The sequence below is a fragment of the Centropristis striata genome, chromosome 20 (genome assembly GCF_030273125.1).
Source record: "Centropristis striata isolate RG_2023a ecotype Rhode Island chromosome 20, C.striata_1.0, whole genome shotgun sequence".
NCBI classification, from domain to species: Eukaryota; Metazoa; Chordata; class Actinopteri; order Perciformes; family Serranidae; genus Centropristis; species Centropristis striata.
In genome coordinates, this window is record NC_081536.1 from 28,538,546 (window position 1) to 28,560,745 (window position 22,200).

The 22,200-nt window shown below is 39.1% G+C and overlaps 1 protein-coding gene across 1 annotated transcript in view; it reads left to right on the forward strand.

Annotated features, from left to right (window-relative positions):
* atrnl1a (attractin-like 1a) overlaps window positions 1–22,200 on the forward strand; it is a 380,138-nt gene that overhangs the window by 223,560 nt on the left and 134,378 nt on the right. Inside the window, exons 26-27 of the mRNA XM_059359919.1 lie at window positions 8,699–8,760; window positions 17,067–17,145. Coding sequence (XP_059215902.1) covers window positions 8,699–8,760; window positions 17,067–17,145 — 141 coding nt within the window. The remainder of the gene's footprint in view (window positions 1–8,698; window positions 8,761–17,066; window positions 17,146–22,200) is intronic.

Below are 22,200 nucleotides of genomic sequence, written 5' to 3' on the forward strand. Positions count from 1 at the left end.
CTGAAGTGCCCTCGAGCAAGGTACCTAACCTACTTGTGTGTAAAAAAGGATGGGTTATGTGCAGAGGTTGAATTTCCCCATTGTGGGATTAATAAAGTAATCTTCTTATTATTACTACTAGTCAGCAAGATGACAGTCTAAAATGTAAATGTGAGTCATATTTTGCAGCCTGTACAAATGTTGTCGTTTTGAGGAGAGACAGTCTGTTCTAAAGTGGGAATCAAAAACAATAGAATCGCAAAAAAACAAACAAATTATACTGATTATCATAACCACCATCGTCCCCTCATGGTCTCAGTTCTCCTTCCATCTTCTACCTCAGCTTCTCTTCTCTTCTCACCCCCCCCCCCCCCCCCCCACTCCTTTATTGATTAGCCAAACACTTTCTTTCATTCCAGGTTTTAACAAGCAGCCTTTGGTTCAGGGTTAGGGAAATAAAAGGCAGCCCACTGCTGTCACAGCTGCTGGGCTTGTACCCAGAGGGCCACCGTCGGCCCTCAGTAATGACCCGACTGTGGAGCAGTGGTCCTCTGAGTCCTTTCTACGTCTTTCCTGTTCCTCTCATCTCTCAGCTTTGTCTCCCCCCTCACTCCTCTCCCCTTGTCCTCACACTCTCTCCTGAGGTAATTGCAGCTCTCGCTTCAAGATTACAAAAATATTCCCTCTGAGCAGTCAGCTGACCCCTGATCTCTAAACAATTATATGGCATAGAAAAAGGAATACAGCTGCTACTATAATCTGAACATTATTTCTTGCTACATTTGTTTGTAAATCCTAAATTCCCATCTTTTCTGACCCTGTCTTCCCTGCAGTATTTCTCCAGTTGCAGCTCTGTCAGCAGTTACAGTCAGACGCTCCAGTCTCCACATTAAACACTTGGTTTATTACATTAGTGACATGCATCTGTCTAACACTGCAGTCAGTTAAATCTTGGAGGTGAATAGACTGAAGGATACATTTCAATCATCTCAGGGAGAACAGGTGGCTCACACTTCTTCAGTGTATTGATCCGGTTTCCTGAAAACCTCTCATGACTCAGATGATTGTAAAAACTTGCAAACCTTCTTAAACTTAGAACGAAAAACTTTATTTGAATGACCCTAGTGGCACTAGTGCCTCTGAGCTATTCACAGAATACTAGGAGTGCTTTCACAACCTTTTTCACACTTCTTCACCAGCACTAGTTAAACCTTTGACTGCCTCTTCTGTTTGAAACAGAGCAGACAAAAGAGGCAGAATTTAATTTGTTTTGGCAGATAAAGAAAAACCATACCTGTTACAGGTCACATACGATAGATTTACCACCTCTATGACACCATCTCAGCAGGAATTAAACATTATTCACTACAAATATACAGCACGTTCTGGTACCTAAACGACACAATAGTATGTTTGTCAATGAATCCCAAATTGATATCCTGTACGACCAGTGGAGATTACTAGCTACAGTTGCACATTGTGAAACAGTTGCAGTTATAAACATGACGTCAATTATGTGAACTGAAACAAAACTACTTGCTTGGTTAGTTAATGAAGTCCTTGGTTTGTTATCTAATTTAAGTTATATAACTTAGCCTATATCCGTTAATTAAAATAAGACACTTTTGGCTTCACATGGGACACGAAAAGTGATCTCCTGGGTCAAAGTCCTTTGCTTGTTTAATCCGTCCATCCATTCTGATCTCCGTCCTTTGTTGCTCTTTATACTAGAGGTGGGGGAAAAAATCGATACAGTATAGTATCACCATATTTTGCGTGGTGATATTATATCGATTCATGGCCGATTTTAAGAAAACTACAATGACAATGACTGGACCAAGAGACTTTTATTTAACCGAGTTGCACATGCATTTTGAAATGTTTTATTATAACTCTTTACATGCATGATGTAAGCATGAGCTTTAATAAACTTCTTCTTCCACAAATTAAAACTAAAATTAAAATTTATAAAAGCTAAAATAAGAACAATAAAAAAATAAAATCCCCCAGAGGGATTAATGAGACCCCGGAGATGACGTTTGGTAATCGCTTAGCAACAGTTTCGAAAGTGATCCGTGATCACATACACAACATATTAAACACGGGAGACGCAACTGTGGCCACCATTAGCATGGCTAATTATCATAAACATAGCGATCTTGAATTAACCTGCATCGCTAACTGTGCACACAGTACTTGTTGTAAACAAACAGAGATCGCTAAGTGAACACCTCCTGCAGCAGCAGCACATACACACTGTACTGCTACAGAGCTAACTGTTAGCAATTTGCAGACTCCGGCTCTGCAGCTGGGAGAGACTGCTGCAGGAGGACTGTTCCTCTTCAATTCGTTCTTACGCTTCTTAACGAGCCTCTGCGACGTCATTCTGGCTGCTTGCTGCTTTCCCTCCTTCTCCTCTTCTTCTTTTCATTTTACTGCCCCCACAGGTCACAAATAGGTTGATAACTCACAAATCTCGCAAGACTGATTTTTAACGCAGCGAGAAATATTGTCGACTTTAATCTCGCCCCTATGATTCAAGTATCGGTATGAAATCATATCGTTGGGCCTCTGGTGATTCCCACCTCTACTGTGCAGTATACATGTTGTTTTACTTGGCTGTCATTCATGTGAGATTGATTGACAATGTTTTGTAATTCCTGTGAAATGGACTCAGTGCAGTCAATAAATTCAGAATTTCTTCAGTGACATAGATATCGTGATGTATCGTGGATGAAATTTCTTGCAATACATCGATTATCGCAGAATCGCTGTATCGTTATATTATCGTTATCATGCCCAAAATATCATGTTGGTATCATATCACGAGGTACCTTGATACCCAGCCCTGCTTTATACTATGTCATCTGACTTCCTCCTTTACTCCTGTCATCTTTACTATGGCCACTAGAGGTCGCCACCTCACAAAAAAACAAATCTCGGTGGCAATAAGCTGCATAGTGGTCTATTGGGCCATTTTTTTCGTGGGGGGTGGGGGAGTGCAAGGTTTGCATATTTTTCAGGACTATTAGAATAGAATTGCACTAGGTTTTACATGTTGTGCGTGTGTGTGTAGCTGTGTCAGACATGTGTGTTTTTGGCTCTGCAGTGGTGTGGGTCAGAAAGCAAGGGTGTGGTCTAAACAGCTTATTGATTATAGTTGTGTTTAACGACTGCAGTTGTTGTAAATTTAAATGATGGCTGTTGGCTGGAGTTGGTGTGGGACAGGAAAGTGTGTATGAGAGATAAATTAGCAGGAATGTTTGAGTATGTGTGAAATTACTATATAAAGTATAATGGTACAATTTGCCCACTGAGCATGTTTGTATTTCGTGTCTGTTCTCTGAATGAATGAATGTATTTTTTCACGGCATTAGCATGTTTATCCATTTTCTGTCAGTATGTGTGCATGTATGTTTTTCTTTTCTGTGTGTGTACATTCATAATACATCTTATATTGTCAGGGGATAATGATGTAAATTGCTGCATTGGAAGCATGAATGCAGAGCCAGGCTCTTTTCTCCCTGATGCCTGTATTAATGCTGCGTCCCTCTGGACCGAAATCAGCTTTCCTGCAGGTTTTTCACTGTCAGGCCGTTTTACCTGCTGCACAAATGCCGGTAAACCTCTTAAGCCCATTCTGCCCCATTTCTTTCCCTCTTCCCCTCCCGACTAGTCTCAGAGGATTCACCAAAGACAAAGACATAGCCTTTCCAGCTATTAGGGCCATTTAAAGCTATCCCCATGTCGAACATGCTTGAAGTATATTGCTGTCAAATGTATTATGATTCCTGTGATCAGTGTTTTTATACTTTTAGACTGTGTTAGCTGCAGTGCTGCTCAGGGATTTTACACATTTAAAACGGATCTCAGGCAGCCCACCTGTCACAAGGAAGAGGTGATGTCAGATGCTAATTTGCACATTGGTGGCCTCAGCTGTTCCCCTTTCACGCTGTCTGAAAGTTTCATAAAGGAAAATGCAAGACTTTGAGTCTTTTTTTTAAAGCCAATTAAACTGAAATATAAGACTATTCACCTCTTAACACAGAAATGTAAATGAATCAACGAGTGCAGGACTGCCTGACGGCTGATTCCTTATGAAACAGCTCACTGAGACACACTTGAAGACGTCTAAAGTTAAATTGCAGCCTCATTATTAGGAACGTATTAGGTCCTGAAGTTAGTTTTCCACCGAAGAGAAAGACTTGACATTGGTAGACGAGTAAACAACAAAGTGTTACAACTGATGTCCTGTACCGCAGGTGCAGCCAATGACTACATTCACATGCACACTAATATTTCACTATTTTTCTCAATACAATATTCCAGTATTACTAATACAGATTACAGTATTACTGTGTTCATGTTAAGGAGCATTCTCTGGTTATTACACACTAACCAGCTGAGTTAGAGACATACTGTACGCCCAAAAGGAAAGACCACATTATATGAAAGATTGATGCTGCATTTTCAACAAGATCTCCAACCTAAATGACAGAATAGACCGTTTGTCAGCATCACCCATCACGACTCATATGAGCGTTTCGTGACTTAGGGTACAGAGCGTAGCTTCTTTAAAATAGCACACACGTCATTATACATACATTCACTGTTCCCAGTTGTAAAAAAGGCTGCAGTTTCTATGAATTTATATCACAAAACCACTGTGGTTTGTTGTTGTCTGAACTCATGAACGCTAGTTGGTGCTCCAGTATAATCGGTCCGCCTGAAACTCATCCAGTGAGAAACGTTCCACGGTGCAAAAATAAGTGCGATTAAAATGCGTCAACTTTTTTAACTTGTTAATTTTTGTTTAATTAATTCATCTTAATAACGCGTTAAAGTCCCGCCCCTAATTTATTCACAGAATATTTTTCAAATAAAAAATGAAATAACAGATGTTATGTACTGTATATGAATTACCATCACTGTAGCAAAAAGTGTAAAATTGTTTTGTTGAAAGGCATCTTTCGTGGAGTTCAAGAACAGATGAACAATGTGTGTGTGACTGGGACTGAGCAGACCTGCTTTTGTCCAGTCGGGTGCCAGCAGCCAACATTAGAGTGAATCTCTCTCAGAATTCACATCTTCCTCCGAGTGTGTAGGAGCGAGGCATCAGGAGGCTGTGATCCTTCCAACACAAAGCTCTGTTTTCTACCTACAGGGCACTAAAGTGAATGGAAAATCAATTATGTCTGAAATAAATAATCCTCTTAACATGAGGGAGTTTGTACACGGACCACAATGGCTTTTTTAGGAGTTTTCATAGCTGAGGGCCAAAGCTCTGCTCAGAAGCAGCAGGATGCATCTCACACACTGTGAGACACACAAACAGGCGCACACACACAGTAAACACTCACAGCTGCTGATGGAGACAGGTTGCAGAGGTAGAATCTGAGGGATGACACGAGGTGAGAGGTGATGGGAATGCGTGGGTGTGTACGCTGATGAAACTACTGGAAATATGTTTAACACTTTTATTTATTTATTTATTTATTTTACTTGAGTGGTGCAATTTACAGTATAATTTGTGTGGTTTTCACATGCTATATGTCCCTTTAATTAGTCTGCATGATAAACACAAGTTCACTTTAAAACACACACTTTCACTTTAACTTCAGTTCATCTGAATAAGAAAGACTGCTTATTGATAAAAAATAAGAAATTATTGTACATGATTATGGTCTTAACATATTTTCTCATTTTGTGCCTCATAAGGTGGTAGTTCCATACAAATAGTTGATTGTTTTTTTTATTTATTTGCAGAATAATGCATTAAAATATCAATAAAATGACTAATAAAGTAGCCAGTATGCTGCTAATAAGTTTTATGTTGAGGATGAATATGTGTACTTCTATATCAAACCTTACCAAAGACATATTTTATTTACCCTTGTTCCATTTATTTATGCAAATAGTTTTGGTTGTTTCAGATATCCCTCTCTGGGATTTTTGCCTAAGCCACATATTGCAATTTCAAAATATACCATAAAATGGATTGTTATCAAGCCATTTGTTTATCTACTGTAAAAATCTATATTTGATCTACAGTTTTAAACAAGAGACTGGCTACACTCACTAAAAGAATGTTTGTTCTGCTGAAAAAAAACCTTTTGGTTTTTCCTTCTGGGTTAATGCTACTAATACTTATAATTGAGTAATGTTTTACATTGTAGGATGGTGTCATACTGGGAAAATACCATACCATTGAAATCCTGTAGCCACTATACGATTGATTGAGTTAAATGTTTCATTGGACCCTCAGAGAGATTAAAAATCTCTTTTGCAAGAACGTCCTGGCCAAGATTAGCAGCAGCAACAACAGTGAGGTCAGATTTATACAAAAATATAAATTGAATTGCCAATGAGAAACATAAGAAAGATTACTTTCCAGAAACTTTCTGGTGACTCAGTCTAGTCACAGACCTCACTTTAAACCACCAAGAAATACAGTAGAAACTGATGATAGTAAGGTCTGTGGATTATCCAGAGTGACAGAATATAGTATCTAATAAGACGGCAGCATTTCAAACCAGAAACTGTCTCAGTGACTAAACACTAGCAGAACTAGCATGTGATTTTTAAGTTCAAGCAAACATTTTGAAAGAAATCAGCAGAAATCTGAGTGCGAGCACAAAATGTGAGCATGAGAAGGAGCTGTTTCACTGAAAAGGAATAAAATAATGCTCTCAAACTGAAAATCTACGCTCCTGAAAAAAGACAGGATATTTCTTCCATAGTTATAAACAAATAAATGATGTAAATGCCACAAGTGAAGTAGTTATGAGGGTGACATGGGACACATTTTACAACAAAAGTTACGTAAAAAGTAATTTAGTTTTGTTTTCATATGGGACACGAATCCCGTTCCTGGGTGAAAGTCCTCCATTTAAACTCTGCATCGCCGTTTATCATTTTGCTGCATGTACGAAGGTCCTTTATTATCGTTTTCGATTCTCCTAAATGGCAAAAAAAAAAAGTTTCTTTTGTGCAATTTGTGTGAATTGACCCTTCAAAAATAATCCGCATGACGTCTGAGTCAACTTGTAGTCGAAGTGTGGCTCGGGACAGCAGAGGGCCACACACTGCACCAGCATCCAGCATCCTGCACAGGAAACATGATGATGGATGGTGCAGTGAGTGGGTTTAGTGGTGCTGTAGCATCCAGTTGGTTTGTCAGGGTTCAATTGAACAAAGTGCTGCAGAATACTGGAGCGCACAAAAGGCCAGCAGCCTTTTCTCACAGGCTAATCTCATAACAAACCATATGGGAGGTGGCTGGCATTGTATGTGTGTGTGTGTGTGTGTGTGTGTGTGTGTGTGTGTGTGTGTGTGTGTGAGAGAGAGAGGGAGAGAAAGGAAGAACATGTGAGAATGTATTTGGCACAAATAAATATGTTGGCCTTATGTAAGAGGTCTGAACATTGGCCGTAGGTAAGAAAGATGTTCCTCCACAGTTGTTGCATCAGTTTCACATGATGCTCTGCAACACATGTTTGCAGCGTTACATAAGATCTAGAATGTATTGTCAGAGTGTTTTGGTTGCTTTGGGCAAAACTGCATCTCCACTGCAGATATAGAATACAACAATACCTTCCCTACCAGTTTAAGATGTAATTGTTTATTTTAAATCTATTTTATTTACCAGGATAACCATCAGCTTTTCTCTGCTGTGTGGAAGTAGACAGAGTTACATAATTGAGTCTGGAAACAGAACTGGTTCCGACACATTTACTCATTTTTTGTTTGGTACTCGTGAAACAGAAAATATTAACCCATTTAGGCCTAAAATGCCTGTAAAAAATGCCTGTAAAACCTCTGGGCGATTTTAAATTAACCTCCTAAAACCTTTTTCTAAAAAGTTTTTCTGGAAATTCAACAGAAGTGTCAACTCTTCAATCTAATCTAATCGATTTTTCAGCCTCTGTAGCAGATAGAAATTAAATTCAAAAAGTATTTGAGAGCTTATCGCTGTTATATCTGAGCTCCCTCCGCTATAGTCGTCTTCCACCATGATTTCAGTTCTGGAAAAGTCCCATGATGCATTGCGACACTCCCACATGTATTCTGATGCATTTCATTGGCCAAGAGACCGAAAATAGGTGGAAAAAACTACAAATACTACAAAACGACGTATCTGGTAGAATAACGCAACATCTCTCCCGGTTTTAATGGTAGTATTGCCTTCCCGGCTTAATAATTAGTTGTTTGCATCAGATTGAACTGGAAGTATGCACTTATGATATGTGATTTTGCTTCTTTTATGTAATTATTATCAAATATGTCAAGGAAGAAAGAAGAGAGCACAGACATTCATGCATGCACACTTAAAAGATAATCAATATATTGAGCAAAAATATGCTAATATGCAAATATTTTGATTGAGGATTTGCTACTTTTGAAGAAGTTGTGTTATAGGCTCTGGGAAATACCATGTTTTTTTTCATGTTTATGCAGAAAAGAGAAAAAAAAATCAGATATAGCATAAACTGAAAACCTACATTTAAACTCTTTCTCATCTGATCATAATTAAAATAAAGCACCATTGTGTTTATAAACATCTTTAATGTAATCATTTGCAGCACAAGAAAATGTCCATGAGTGTCTTTTTCTGTATTTTAGGTGCTTTTTTCCCCCATTACATGTGGACCACATATTTTGTAATTTGTAGTATGTATTAACAGTATTTATGTATTTTTTTCTTTCCCTTTTCCAACAGATTGCTTTCTCTCAGCACAACAGCATCATGGACCTGGTGCAGTTTTTTGTCACCTTCTTCAGGTAATTTTTTTTTCTGACTGTCTGTGTTTTGTTTTCTGCTGCTCTGTGGTTCAGTTCCCAGAGACTTTTTGCATGACTGGGCCATAACCTGAACTCATGAGTTACAGTAGGTGGCAGCAGCCTCAGGCAAGACATTTAACCCCCAACTGTCTTTTACATCTGCTCCATAACAACAAACAGAAGAAGCGCTGACTCCTAAATCTGAGTTGAGATGCTGACATGGACCATAATATATAAAATATTAACGAAATCTTTCAACAAGCTATTATTTGGTGATTTTCTGGTCAAAAGTTGGGTCGGTTCTATTCAGAATAACCATGATTGTATCCACATTTTACCAACTATATTTTAATTCCTTTCAATAAAATTAAATTTTGTTTTCCCATCCCCAAATCACAAATGTGCCTCAGAGAACTTTACAGTCTGTACAGCAAACATGCACCCTCAACTGTACTTCTGACACTGAGAGCAGTGAATGCTTTTTGGAACCTTGATGAACTTTTCAACCAAATTCAGCCCTTTGACCTTCAAAACACAAAGTGAGTGGGCTCAGAGGCTTTGAACAACTAATGCATTTCAGTGAGGTCAAAATAAATTTTATTTTTCCTTCCTCGTCTCACTGAACTGGAAATGTTAAAACGCATTATGTAATGACAGTGGAAGTAAGCTTATTTTCTCTGATATTTGCATTTTTGTTCATTTAATTAGGCAGTAATAATAGCAATGTATTTATTATGCTCAGGCCACAAAACCAAACTCCAAAGATTAACACAACTGTGTGTTCAAATCCAGTGGAAACCTCAGAGGCTGAAAGTGAAGCCAAACACTGCAGTTCCTTGAGTGGCCACTTGAGGCTGGCTCAAAAATGGCAGCTATAAAATATTCTCATACCACAGCAACCATAAAAACCCTGCATGCATAAAAAATATATGTTTACACCTATGCAGTATTCTTTTTAGCAATAAAAATAATAAATAAATTACAATTAACCCCTACTTTAAACCTATTATGATGTGTTGTAATAAAACGAGTAGATTCCACTGATTAAACTGACTAAAACCTCGATATTCAGAAAGTTTGTGGTGAATGACTGAATGAATTAGGTTGTTTCTTCTCGCAAATAGTCATAATGGATCATTTTTCACCCTTAGGATAAGTGGTGTATACAGAAAGTTAACAAAACACAAGGGTTAAAAAAGTATCGATCCAGGCTAGCAACACAAAACCCAGGAATTAGAGAAGCAGCTGTGTGTTTGCTGAATTTAGAGCATAGTCTTGGACACTCAGGATATTCACCTTTGACAGTTTAACTTCATTTATACAATGTTGAAACAACAGACATATCATACATCCAAATAAATCTATAACTCCTTGCATGTCGAGGATTTTATTTAACATCCTGTGATGTGTGTGTAGCTGTTTTTCCGTTTGTTTGTCTGAAGCAGGATGTTGTTTATTGAGATTAATTCTTAATAAGGTTTAATGTAGATGCAAATACTTAAATTGTAAAAACGATCTCCATGGTCCATTAAAAACCAAACAGCCAGACAAAGCAGTGCATTTTTTTTTATTTCTGGCCCGGGTGATAGACGTGAGTGTTCCAGCCGGCGCGCAGACAGGCAGCCGATCTAATGAGAGAGTGTTTTTGGGAAGAAGTCTGAAATGAAGTCTGCTGTCTTCAGGCAAGATTCTGCCACTCAGTTACGACACCGGACAAGTGTGTGTTTGTGTGAGTGTGTGTATTCATCAGTGTGTGTGCATGTTGTTTCCTGCATGTCCTGCTCTGTGTGTGTACATGCTTGTGTGTTTGTGTGTATGTCTCTGTGCAGCCATGTGAGGTTGTGAGCCATTTTTGTGCCCAGGGCCGGCTTCTGGACATCAGTGACCTTTAGGCCAGCATAGAGAGATGATGTCATCAGTAGGGGACAGCGTCAAGTTTTGCCGGGAGAGTTCGGTGTTGTTTCTGCCTCTGTGTGTGTTTGTGTGTGTGTGTGTGTGTGTGTGTTAGTCACTGCTCTGTTTATCAGTTGCTCTCTCCTGCATTGCACCAGACTCTCAGTGAGAAAAGGTTATGTGCTACGACTACAGGACTGTTTTTCTACGTGTTGTTGGTTTATTTGTTGCCCTTGTTATATAATGTAATGTGCATGTGTTTTTTTTCTGTGCTGGAAAAGGTATTCAGGTCTTTTACTTACATAACAGAAGCATTACCACAGTGGAAGAAGACTCAGTTAGGTTGTATAGTAAAATATAGATAAATATAAACTCTTTTACAGTTACTTTTACTTGAATTTCTGTTTAAGCGAACTAATCTGTAGTGACATTTAAGATACAACAAAAAAAAACACACCCATTCGGATAGATGCTGAATCAAAAATATGTCTTAAACTGTAAGTATATATTTATATGTATATATATATATACATATATATATATATATATATATATATATATATATATATATATATTCTTAGGAGGTGGTTGAGGCCAAAACAGAGCTAAAAGTTGCATGAAGTTGGACTTTGGGCAAACACAAAAGTCATATTAATGTTTAAGTGTATAAGAAGCATTTTAATGCCCAGCTACATCTAATTATCATATGTCCTGACAGCTCTGTTGGGGCTTGGGGTTCATCTATAAGTTCTGCTTTCTTATAAACAATCCCGTATGAAGCTGAGACTCTGTGTAACAGCTGATCTGTGTAGATCTGCTGCAGAACATAGAAAATGAATAACTGTCGGGTCCTGAAGATCCAGTGGACCTTGTGCGTAAATGCGAACAGCCTCTTCCTCAGTTTGGCGCCTGAGCAATGGTCCAGTCCTGATATACTGTTACAGGCGTTAACGCGTGTGTGTTATTGTCCTAAAGCCAACGCTTCAGACGCCTTAACATGTGCACGTGTAGACTGAAACAGCCTAAAGTGTCTCATCGGTCTCTCTTGGTGATACATGAACTGCTTGAATTGTGAAGCGAAACAGCTGTTTAACTCAAAATTCGTCATCATAAAGTAAATAATTATTTATACATTGAGACGAGCGCGCGCACAGGCATCCGCTACATTCGCACGTGGCACGGCACAAATGAGCCCCCGCTATTTGATTTCCACAAACACTACACAGCGTGTGTCTATACGCTCATGTAGAATTGTACTTAAAAGTCACGCGGGTCTTCATGTCACGTATTTGAGGCGTAGTTCACCCGTCACGTAGGCGTATGCGCAACAACGCATGTGTATCGTGAAGCCCGTCTGTCCATTGAAATGAATGGAGTTTACGCGATCACGTTAGAAGTTTGATGTCATCGCATAGGCGCTGTACACACGATTAAGTATAGTTTCACTGGCATAAAATGCCCCTCGTGTGCGTGTGCGTGTGCGTGTGTGTGTGTGTGTGTGTGTGTGTGTGTGTGGGGTAGCCTCTGGGCAGAAGGCACAGTGATGAGATGCAGTCTGGCAGTGGAATGGAAGAGAAAAAGACAGATATACAGTAAATAAATATAGAAATAAGTATAATGATTGAAATGAGTTATTGAATATCTACCTGTGTTATCTATAGATTAGGTCTGTCAGTCATCAAGCTCATAATTTTGACAGAAACATAGCTTGCCCTGAAACGTGTCTTTTATTAACCTATGAAAGAAACATTAACATTAAATACTAATGTTTTCTGGGTTGAATAACGACAACCTATTAAATAGCTCCTATTAAAAGGAGAGGACTATCACTGTCTAAATCAGGTGTGTCGTATTAAATATTTACTTAACTTTTTTAAAATGAACTGTTTAAAGTGACTTCCTGTGTCTCCTTGATTAGCTGTGTGCAGCTTAGACGAATATTTAGAAAAGTTTAAACTCTCCTCCCTCCTCTTCCTGTCCCTCCCTCCCTCCCTCCATCCCTCCATCCATCCTCCTTGTGTATTCTATCTCATCTCTAAATGAAGGGGAGAAAAAAGGAAAATGGCCGTAATTAAACAGCATTTATGTCTCCGCTCTCCACAGTCTCACATGCTAATTGGTGACACTGCAGTTCAGCTTTGTCCAATTACTCCCAGCTCTCGCTTGCTTGATTAGCAATCAGTTTCTCTCTCGCTCTCCCTCTCTCTCTTTCCCAAAACAGCAGAGAAGCTACTCAGTACTAAGTGGCTCATGAGACTCCCCGAGCTCGCCCACTTCATTTCAAAATGACCCTCCCTACTAACGTTCCCTTCCAGCAACATCCTCTGTGGAGATTTTGTGTCTGTTTGTTCAAATATGGTTTATTTGTGTGCACCGTTTTCATGTTTGGGAGTGGCTTTATTGGGTTAAACACACAAAATTGAAAAGATGAACTTCAGTTTACTTAATTCACAAACTAATTCGCTGAAGTGAGATATGCAAAGTATTTAAAAAAAAACACAGATCTGCAGGGTGATAATCAGTTAAAAAGTTTACATGTTGAAGATGTTACAGGAAGAGAACGGGCAGCGGCTTTCTCAGGCTTCGCTTGGCGCTGTCTCCACTCTGAGAGTTGATTTGCTGCTTGTGCAGATGGAAAGCTGTTTCCGATTGTGAGCTATCTGTGGCTCATGTTCAACGAATAGCTTATTGATTTTTCGCTCTGCCCGCAGGGGTTCAGATGTTTCATTGTGCTCTCCTGTGTGTGTTTGAGTGTGTGTGTGTGTGTGTGTGTCTGTGTGTGTGTGTGTGTGTTTGCTGTGCTTTTGGATGTTTGTTGTTGCTTGTTTAAAAACAAGCTGCACACATACTAAAAAAAAGCAGGAATACAATCATGAACATGCTCTCACATGGAGCCGAGCCACACTCCCTGGCTGTTTTATCAGTTCGATTGCTATTACCTGTGGCTGAACAGTCTTAAACCTGAACCCATCAAGAGGCTCAGTGGAGTGTTAACAAACCCACAGGACACTCCCAGCCTGCCCTCCTCCTCCCCCTGCATCCTTCTCCCTAATGCCTTGGTAATAGCGACAATTAGCCACCGCGCTCCATTGGTTAGATGGCTAAGCTCGGGCCCTGTGGCCCATTAATGGAGAGTGGAGGTAATACAGACTGAATGAGGAATCTTGGACTTGATTGGATTTGAATCCCTGCCAGTAGAGGGTTTTTAGAAGGTACGCTTGGAGGATGGGAAATCATTGCGAGGGAGTCACTGAGTGTATTTGTCTCTGTGTGAATTGTTCCAGGAAATATTCAGTGTAGTGGTGGTAAGGGGTGGGCAATATGGCCCTAAAAGATTATCATGATATTTCAGGGAATTTTTCTTTTTCACACACACACACACACACAGCTCCCTGGACACGGTAACATGCAGCCCACCTTGCATGGTGTGTTCACTTGTCGCTAAGGGGGTCTGAAAAGTCGCTAAATTTAGCAACAAAGTCGTTAAGTTGGGAACACTGCTTCGCCGGCTTTTACAAATGGCGTGTATTGTTGTTGTGTAGAGTACTACGTCACATCCTGCTTAACGATCTATCCAATCAGTAACCAGGCTGTTTTCAGGGGAGAAAAAAGACCTGACAAAAGCCGGCTCCGGAGTGCTCGTATTGAAATTAGGGGCGTTTCGGGATGCGCCTCATTCCGCGTATTGTCCGGTAGTGGAAACAGCCCTATGGTCAGTTATGACAGAGGTCACAGGGTTAAATGATCTCCGTCAAGAGTGCATATTTCCCTTGTTAGGGTGTTTTCACATCTAATAAATGAAAACTTTTCATGTAATCTTGAAAAAGTCAGCAGTTGGGAGTCTGGAAGCTGGATGTCTTTTATGAGCATCCTGTGCTCTTCACCGGAGGGGATTTCCTGATCACGATGTGTCGGAGTGCAGCTGAGAGGTCGATGTGGACAGAGGAGGCCGTGACTGCAGCCTCTTCAGCCGGCTGGCTAGAGAATGTCACGCTCATTACACCACTAATACCCTTTACAATGCTGTCACACACACACACACACACACACACACACACACACACACACATTCTTGTACTTCTATCTTTGTGAGGGCCCTCATTGGAATAGTGAATCCCTAGCCCCTTACCCTAGCCCTTATCCTAACCTTCATCATCACAGCTAAATGCCCAACCTTAACCCTAACATAAACCTTATTGTAACTTTAACCCTAAAACAAAGTCTGAACCCTCAAACAAGCCTTAAAGATGTGAGGACCGGACGAAATGTCCTCACTTCTCAAAAATGTCCTTACTCGGTTGGTTAAAAAACGTGTTCCGGTCCTCACTATGTAGGAAGCACAAGAACACACACACACACCCCGGACACACACACATACACACTTGCAGACAGATGAAGAGGAGGATTGTTTGGGAGCTGCTGTCCTCAGCAGTTTCTCCGGGACTTCCTGTTGTTAAGTCTTTGGGTGCGCTTGTTTTGAGTTCTTGTCAAAGTTCTGCTTGAGAGAGACGCTTTGTGTTTGGCCAGATAACTTTGCCCTCCAGACATTAAACTCCAGGCTGAGTGTGTGTGTGTGTGTGTGTGTGTACTTGTTCTTTGTTAGAGAGCATCATGTCGCTCGTTGACCTCTCGCTGCCCTTTGCTGTCCCACAATCCCCAGCTGCCTGTGGTAACTGCGGTTTTGCATCCCACCACAAACTTTTGGAGAATTTCTCTCTCCTTTGTCATCTTTAGTCTCCGGAAACTGCAGCTGGAAGACAGTAAATGAGTGTGAAGATCCTGAGCACTGATTGTATTGTGCTTGTGAGATTTCCTTTTTCTTTTTGCACTTGAAGGTGCTTTTTAAGGACAACTTCAAAGAGTACTAAAAGCATAAAATGCATACTATTGAAATTATTATGTTGTCTGAAGACACTGATTTAACTTACATCATGTGGAGAAATTCCCTTAGCATTGCATATGTTAGAGATGTATATGTTCATACTTTCAAAGCGACAACTACAAAGGCATGAAAACATGTTCAAGCATTCATGTTATTTCTTTAATTTTCTTGTGTTATGTTTCTTCTGTTGCATTCATGTAGCTCCCTCTGTTATTTTTGAAGCCTCATTATTGCACTTTTGCTGCACTTACATCATGTTATTAAGTGTGACATTTCCACCCAAATGACGTCTGGAGCTCCAAACCTTTCTGACTTTTAGCCCCATTAAAAGGTTGAATGTGTCCAGAAGTTCTGAGCAGTAGTTATTTTCACCACTCAGATTTTAGTTAAATAATTGTTTCATATTTTATAACTGTGTGAACTTCTGACTCTTGTTCAACAAAAAAACACAAGTCCAACAAATTAGAGATCAGTTTGTGTCGCAGAAATATGTTTTTGGTCTTAACTTTCATCCCTTGACCCTTCAGGTTTATTAATGTATGTATGTGGCTGTATTCATGGAGCACTAAGTACATATTTAAGTATCCACACTCAGACAGCACTCTGTATTTACAGTATTCAGAGTTGAGTAGCTCCCATGAGTCAACACAAGACATAAGCAGGTGTCAGGACGGGTTTCTGTCGAGGTGATTTCACCCTTTCTGGTCAGATTGCGACTCCGGCTTGCTGCACCTTTTCCACAAAAAAAATATTGTTGTCTGATTAGTTTTAAAATCGTAATGTTTCCTTGGCTGTAAAATGTTTTTCCAGCTCTCGTTGCAATGCTTCTGTGACACAGACTGAATACACAGAAATGCTACAGACACAACTTTACCAAACTGCACTTTTAAAAGCTTTCGTTCATGCACTTTATTGATTTGCAACATATTATTGTTTTGAAGGTCCAGATAGTTCACAGATGAGCTACTTCAAAGTGTTTAAAAATAACAACAAATTCTTTAGTTAGAGATTTTATTTGACCAGAGTTCATTTAATTTCATTTATTTATTTTTTACAAATCATTTTAAAATGATTAGAATGAAAATTTCAAATCATGATATACAGCAGAAACATGATCATGTAAAAAAGGTAACCCCAAAAGCTATCAGTAGCTTATAAACGGGGGCCCATCCTAGCCTGCTGCCCCCGTGACCCGGCCCCGGATAATATTTGGATCAAGACACTCATTAAAAATAAATACATTTTGTCAGATGTAGTGGGCTTTTTATTGCAGTGTGTCAGATGCATGTTTAATAAATGTTTACGTGTCGAATAAGACTCTGTATCTGCAGATCCAATATTAGAGGACGGCTCCTGTGGCTGTAATGAAATCAGAAATAATGGATTTGATCCCATATAAAAAGCAGATGTTGGTGCATCATCATATCAGGTGGTTGAACCATCTCATTTATGTGTTTATTTCTGTTCATGTAACATGAGGATTGATTGGTTTTTGATGGAAGGACTGACTGAGTGTCTCTCTCCTCTCCAGCTGTTTCCTGTCTCTGCTGCTGGTGGCTGCTGTGGTTTGGAAAGTCAAACAGACCTGCTGGGCCTCGAGACGGAGAGAGGTAGGAAACATCATCATCTGTGTGGGGCGGCTGGTGTTCAGTTGGTAGAGTGGTCGCCTACTGATGGTAAGGTTGGTGGTTCGATCCCTGACCATGGCAGCCTACATGTCGAAGTATCCTTGAGCAAGATACTGAACCCCAGATTGCTGCATTCATCGGGGTGTGAATGAATTCCCAATGGTGGCAGGTGGAACCAAGTGTGTGTGAATGGCTGAATGAGTGTAGTGTGTAGTGTGAAGCGCTTTGGATAAAATCGATATATATATATAGCATGGTTTATAAGGAAATAGGCTTAGGTAAAGCTCTTTGATTTTAGTTTTTACATATCTGTTTGATAGTTTACACTAAATTTTCTTTAATTTACTTGTAATCAAGACTTCTCCATCATTGAGGTTGTTTTTGGTTTGTTTGTTTGTTTGTTTGTTTGTTTGTTTGTCAGCTTAATTACAGAAAAACTACCAGTTCAAACTTTATGAAACTTGGTGAATGGCTGTATTAAGGGTCAAGGAAGAACCCAAATAAGATCTGAATTATTGGGTAGATGCACTGATTATTATTCACTTCAGGTCTAAGAACCTGGTCTCACAGGAATCCGTGAAATAGCCACGGATTCGCTTAACTCAAAATCCGTGGAATAGCCACGGAATCACTCAAATTTCCGTGAAACTGACACGGATTTCGCTACAATGCAAGTTAATGACAGTCATATCCCGTGGCTATTCCATGGATATTTTTTCCTATTGGTTTGTTCCAAGTCACGTGACTTCAAGGTTCCGGCGGTCAGAACAGTTCTCTAATTTTTTGTGAAAAAAATCAATATTTTGACTTAGTTTCTGCATAAAAATGGATTTAGATCACATTTCTAGCGAGAAATATATGTTTTATTTTCTAAATAATCACTCGGTGAATGTACATAATCACTTTGTATGTTGGAATAGCCACGGGATATGACTGTCATTAACTTGCATTGTAGCGAAATCCGTGTCAGTTTCACGGAAATTTGAGTGATTCCGTGGCTATTCCACGGATTTTGAGTTAAGCAAATCCGTGGCTATTTCACGGATTCCTGTGAGACCATGTTGGTTATAGTCTTGATAGAGGTAAAGTGTCAATGTGTAAGATCTCGATTTGTATCAATCAAAATGCACAGATAACTGCATAGATTAAGATTAAGATTCCCTTATTAGGTCCACAATGGGGAAATTCAACCTCTGCCTTTACCCATTCTTTTTACACACCAGTGAACACACCATGCTTAGAAGCGGTGGGCAGCACATTTCTGCAAAGATAGACTTGCTTGTGGCCAGGCAGATTTTTCATTGATAAAGCATGTGATGTAATCAAATGTTTTTATATACTGTAGAACACACTGGGAGACGCATGTTTATCATGCGTTTCCCAGTGTGTTCTTCAGTATATACATACATTTGTTTACATCACATGTGGAGTGTTGTCATGCTGCGCCTCACTCTGCTGCACACGAGCCGTTAGATGCAGCTGCCACGTCAAATCTAAAGTAAATATACATCCACAGTTGTGAAGGGTGGGTTAATGTCACCAGTCGTGAAGAAAAAAAAAAAGATTCCTCCGCTTTAACGAGCGTCGCTGTGTCGATAAACAAGGCCATCCCCCTTAATTAGTGCTCCTCATGAACCAATTAACTCAGACGAAGTGATGCTAAACGAAGTGGAATGGAGTGATATATCACTTAAAGCCTCAACAGATGTGGCATCATTTCATATTTACTCCTGACCCCTCCCACACACAGCTCCACTGTCTCCTCAGTAATAACCCATGGTCGCTTTCTCACTTGTTTAATCTTTTTATGCATATTTTTTTTTTGTTAGTGTTTTGTGTTTGAGTCATCAGGGAGGAATCAGTGTTGCTTATGAGCAGCGATGATAATAGTCTGTTTTTATTGGTGTAATCCACACACGCTCCGTGGGGAACTATTGTGCTTAAACACACTTGTTGGTTTCTGGTCCCCCTTCTGCCACCGCTGCTGTTCTCATCATTACGGAGAAAACGCTGCTGCCGCTTTCATGTGCAAATTAACTTTCAGTATTTAAATATTGGCGACATGTTATGTTACTTTTATGGTCTTTCAAAAAGAATCAGCTCCAATTAGGAGGATTCGCAATCTTCTTAAGCTTTCAGCGCTCAGTGAGATTGATGTTTATGTCAGGGGTTTTTTTGTCACAATGAGTTGTAGTTTTCACTGCATGGTATGTGTGAGATGAATAAAATCAAGGGAATAGGTTTAGGTAAAGCTCTTTGATTTTAGTTTTTACATTTTTGTTTGAGAGTTTACACAAAAGTTTCATTTACTTGTAATCCAAAGTTTTGCACAACTGACTTTACCTCCACCATTGAGGTTGTTTTTGGTTTGCTTGTTTGTTTGTTTGTTTGTTTGTTTGTCAGCAGGATTACAGAAAAACTACCAGTTCAAACTTTATGAAACTTGGTGAATGACTGTATCATGAGCCAAGGAAGAACCCAAATAAGATCTGAATTATTGGGTGGATGCACAAATTATTTTTCACTTCAATTAACATTGTGTGATAGTCTTGATGGAGGTCAAGTGTCGATGTGTTAGATTTAGATTTTTATCAATCAAAATGCACAGATAACTGCATAGATTAAGATTAAGATTCCCTTATCAGGCCCACAATGGGGAAATTCAACCTCTGCATTTTACCCATCCTTTTTACACACCACTAAACACACCATGCTTAAGAGCGGTGGGCACAGGCGGCAACCTCCGGGTCTGAGCAGGGAGGCCAACCAGGAAGTGCCTTAAACTGCATTCTACCAAAAATTCCAGTAGGGGGTGCTAAATTTGGCTGCAAAAAAAATCTGTCCATTCATTTCAGTGCAAAATGAGAAAACTTCTTACTTGATTTATTCCCTCAGAATTTTTTTTCAGGACAACACTATGGTCTCAATTGCTAGTAAAAAATCTTCTTCAAGACAATTTGATGTCAGTAGTTCTAATAATGGCCCCATTTAGAAGAAAATAGAAGATAAAGAATCGTATTACATAATCGTAATCGTAAGACATCGATTTGGGGCGTGGCTACTTTTGATTGACAGGTCACTAACAAGGTATCGTATCCACAGCAACGTGTCAATAAAGTTATAAATAACGTTATATATATATATAATAAAGGACATTTAGCGCAAGATGGCGACGAGTGTACCGATGAACTCGATGCTTCCAACAGGCCACAAACCAGTGGGTGACATCACAGTAACTACGTCCATTATTTATATACAGTCTATGGTTGGGCAGCACATTTCTGCAAAGATAAACTTGCGTGTGGCCAGGCAGATTTTTTCATTGATAAAGCTCTAAATACCTCCACCAAATTGGAGAATTTAGGAGCTAGGTAGCCAGATATTTCCCTGAATAGTTTGAGACCAGAACAAAGCTATAAGGGGTCAAAATCTGTTTTAACGGGAGTGCTTTCTGGACTCAAATTGAGTTTGTTTAAGGTACACTTCTGATACAGATACAGTACAGGTAGACAGAAAAAAACACCAGAAAATCATCTTTTTTTTCAAACAAATAAAATTAATCTATTGTCAGGATTGATATAAGAACCAGTTAACTTAATATTCACTACGCATTTCCTTATATCATTTTGGTCTGGAAAAAAGGGAGTAGGCTGAAGTAAAAAATACTTCTCTAGGCCTATCCCCTGGTACTCAAGACTTCAAATAAGAGATTTTCTCTCTATATATAGCCAGTTAATGTCAAATAAGTATATATTATTATTAATATTCATTTATTTATTTTCTTATCAGTCAACCATAGTACATCAAACAAACTACATCTGAAAATTTCTAATACTCCCGCAAAGAAAAGAAACAAACAAACAAATACAATAACAACAACAAAACAAAACGCTGAAGGCACAGTTACAAGGACGTCCTCATCCAGTTTGCAACCTATACTTATTTAGCATATCATTTTTCATAAGCCTTTTTAACTTAACAATTGTTGTGCATGATTTCCTTTCATTGCTGCAGTTGTTCCATATTCTCACTCTTTACTTGTGATGCAGTGATACTTTGAATTGGTCGTTATCATAAGGTGTTTTCAGTACACATATAGGCTACCTCGCAGGGCAAATGACTGACAGTGCTTCTTTGTGTTAGCTTAAAATGCTAACAGGCAACGCTTTTGTCAGGCTTGGGCAAAAAGGAGGACTCAGATGCAGATAGGCAGCGGTAATGACAGGTTTTATTTATCTGAATAGATTTCTCTTAGACAGCAATGATAAATAAACAAGCTATGAACATCTAGAAGGTCCGAAGACACACCAAGAACACAAAACAAACACAGAACAAAAAGCGCTCCCGAAGGATGAAAAAACTACTCTGATCTTATAGGAAATATTCTATGAAAATTTAGAAACAAAACAAAATCACTCCGAAGAGGAAAAGCTCACAGGCTAAGAAACTATCTACTCTAATCTAGGTTATAAAATTAACAAACAGAAAACGCTCCAAAAGGAGGAAAACAAAGCTACAAAAAATTACTCAGACTTTGAAAATAAAGAATCTAACCAGAAAACTATGAACAAAAAATCACTCTGTTTCAGAGGAAAAGCTATTCAACAAACAAAACTTGACACACTTAACTTGGTTCAAGACAGGACTGTGAACAAGGCTGGACGTATTTGACAGGACGACAAAATACTCTGGCAACAAGGACAGGGGAAGACAAAGACTATATACACTAGGGGTGGGCGATATGGCCCTAAAAGAATATCACGATATTTCAGGCTATTTTTGCGATAATGATATTCTTGACGATATTACGAAATACTTAAAAAGATATAGAAAATATGATTTTTTTTTTAGTCTGTATGAATAAATAAAAATCTAAAATGTAGTGTGAAGTGCAAATCTCAACAGTTGCCAAATACAAAAAAAAATTACTCTTGACTCTTGAGTATGAGCAAATAATAAAAATAACCATTTAGGGGTTTCGGGGGCATATTTTAATTAAATTTTGTAAAGGAGAATAAAGGTTGTTGTATGTTTTAT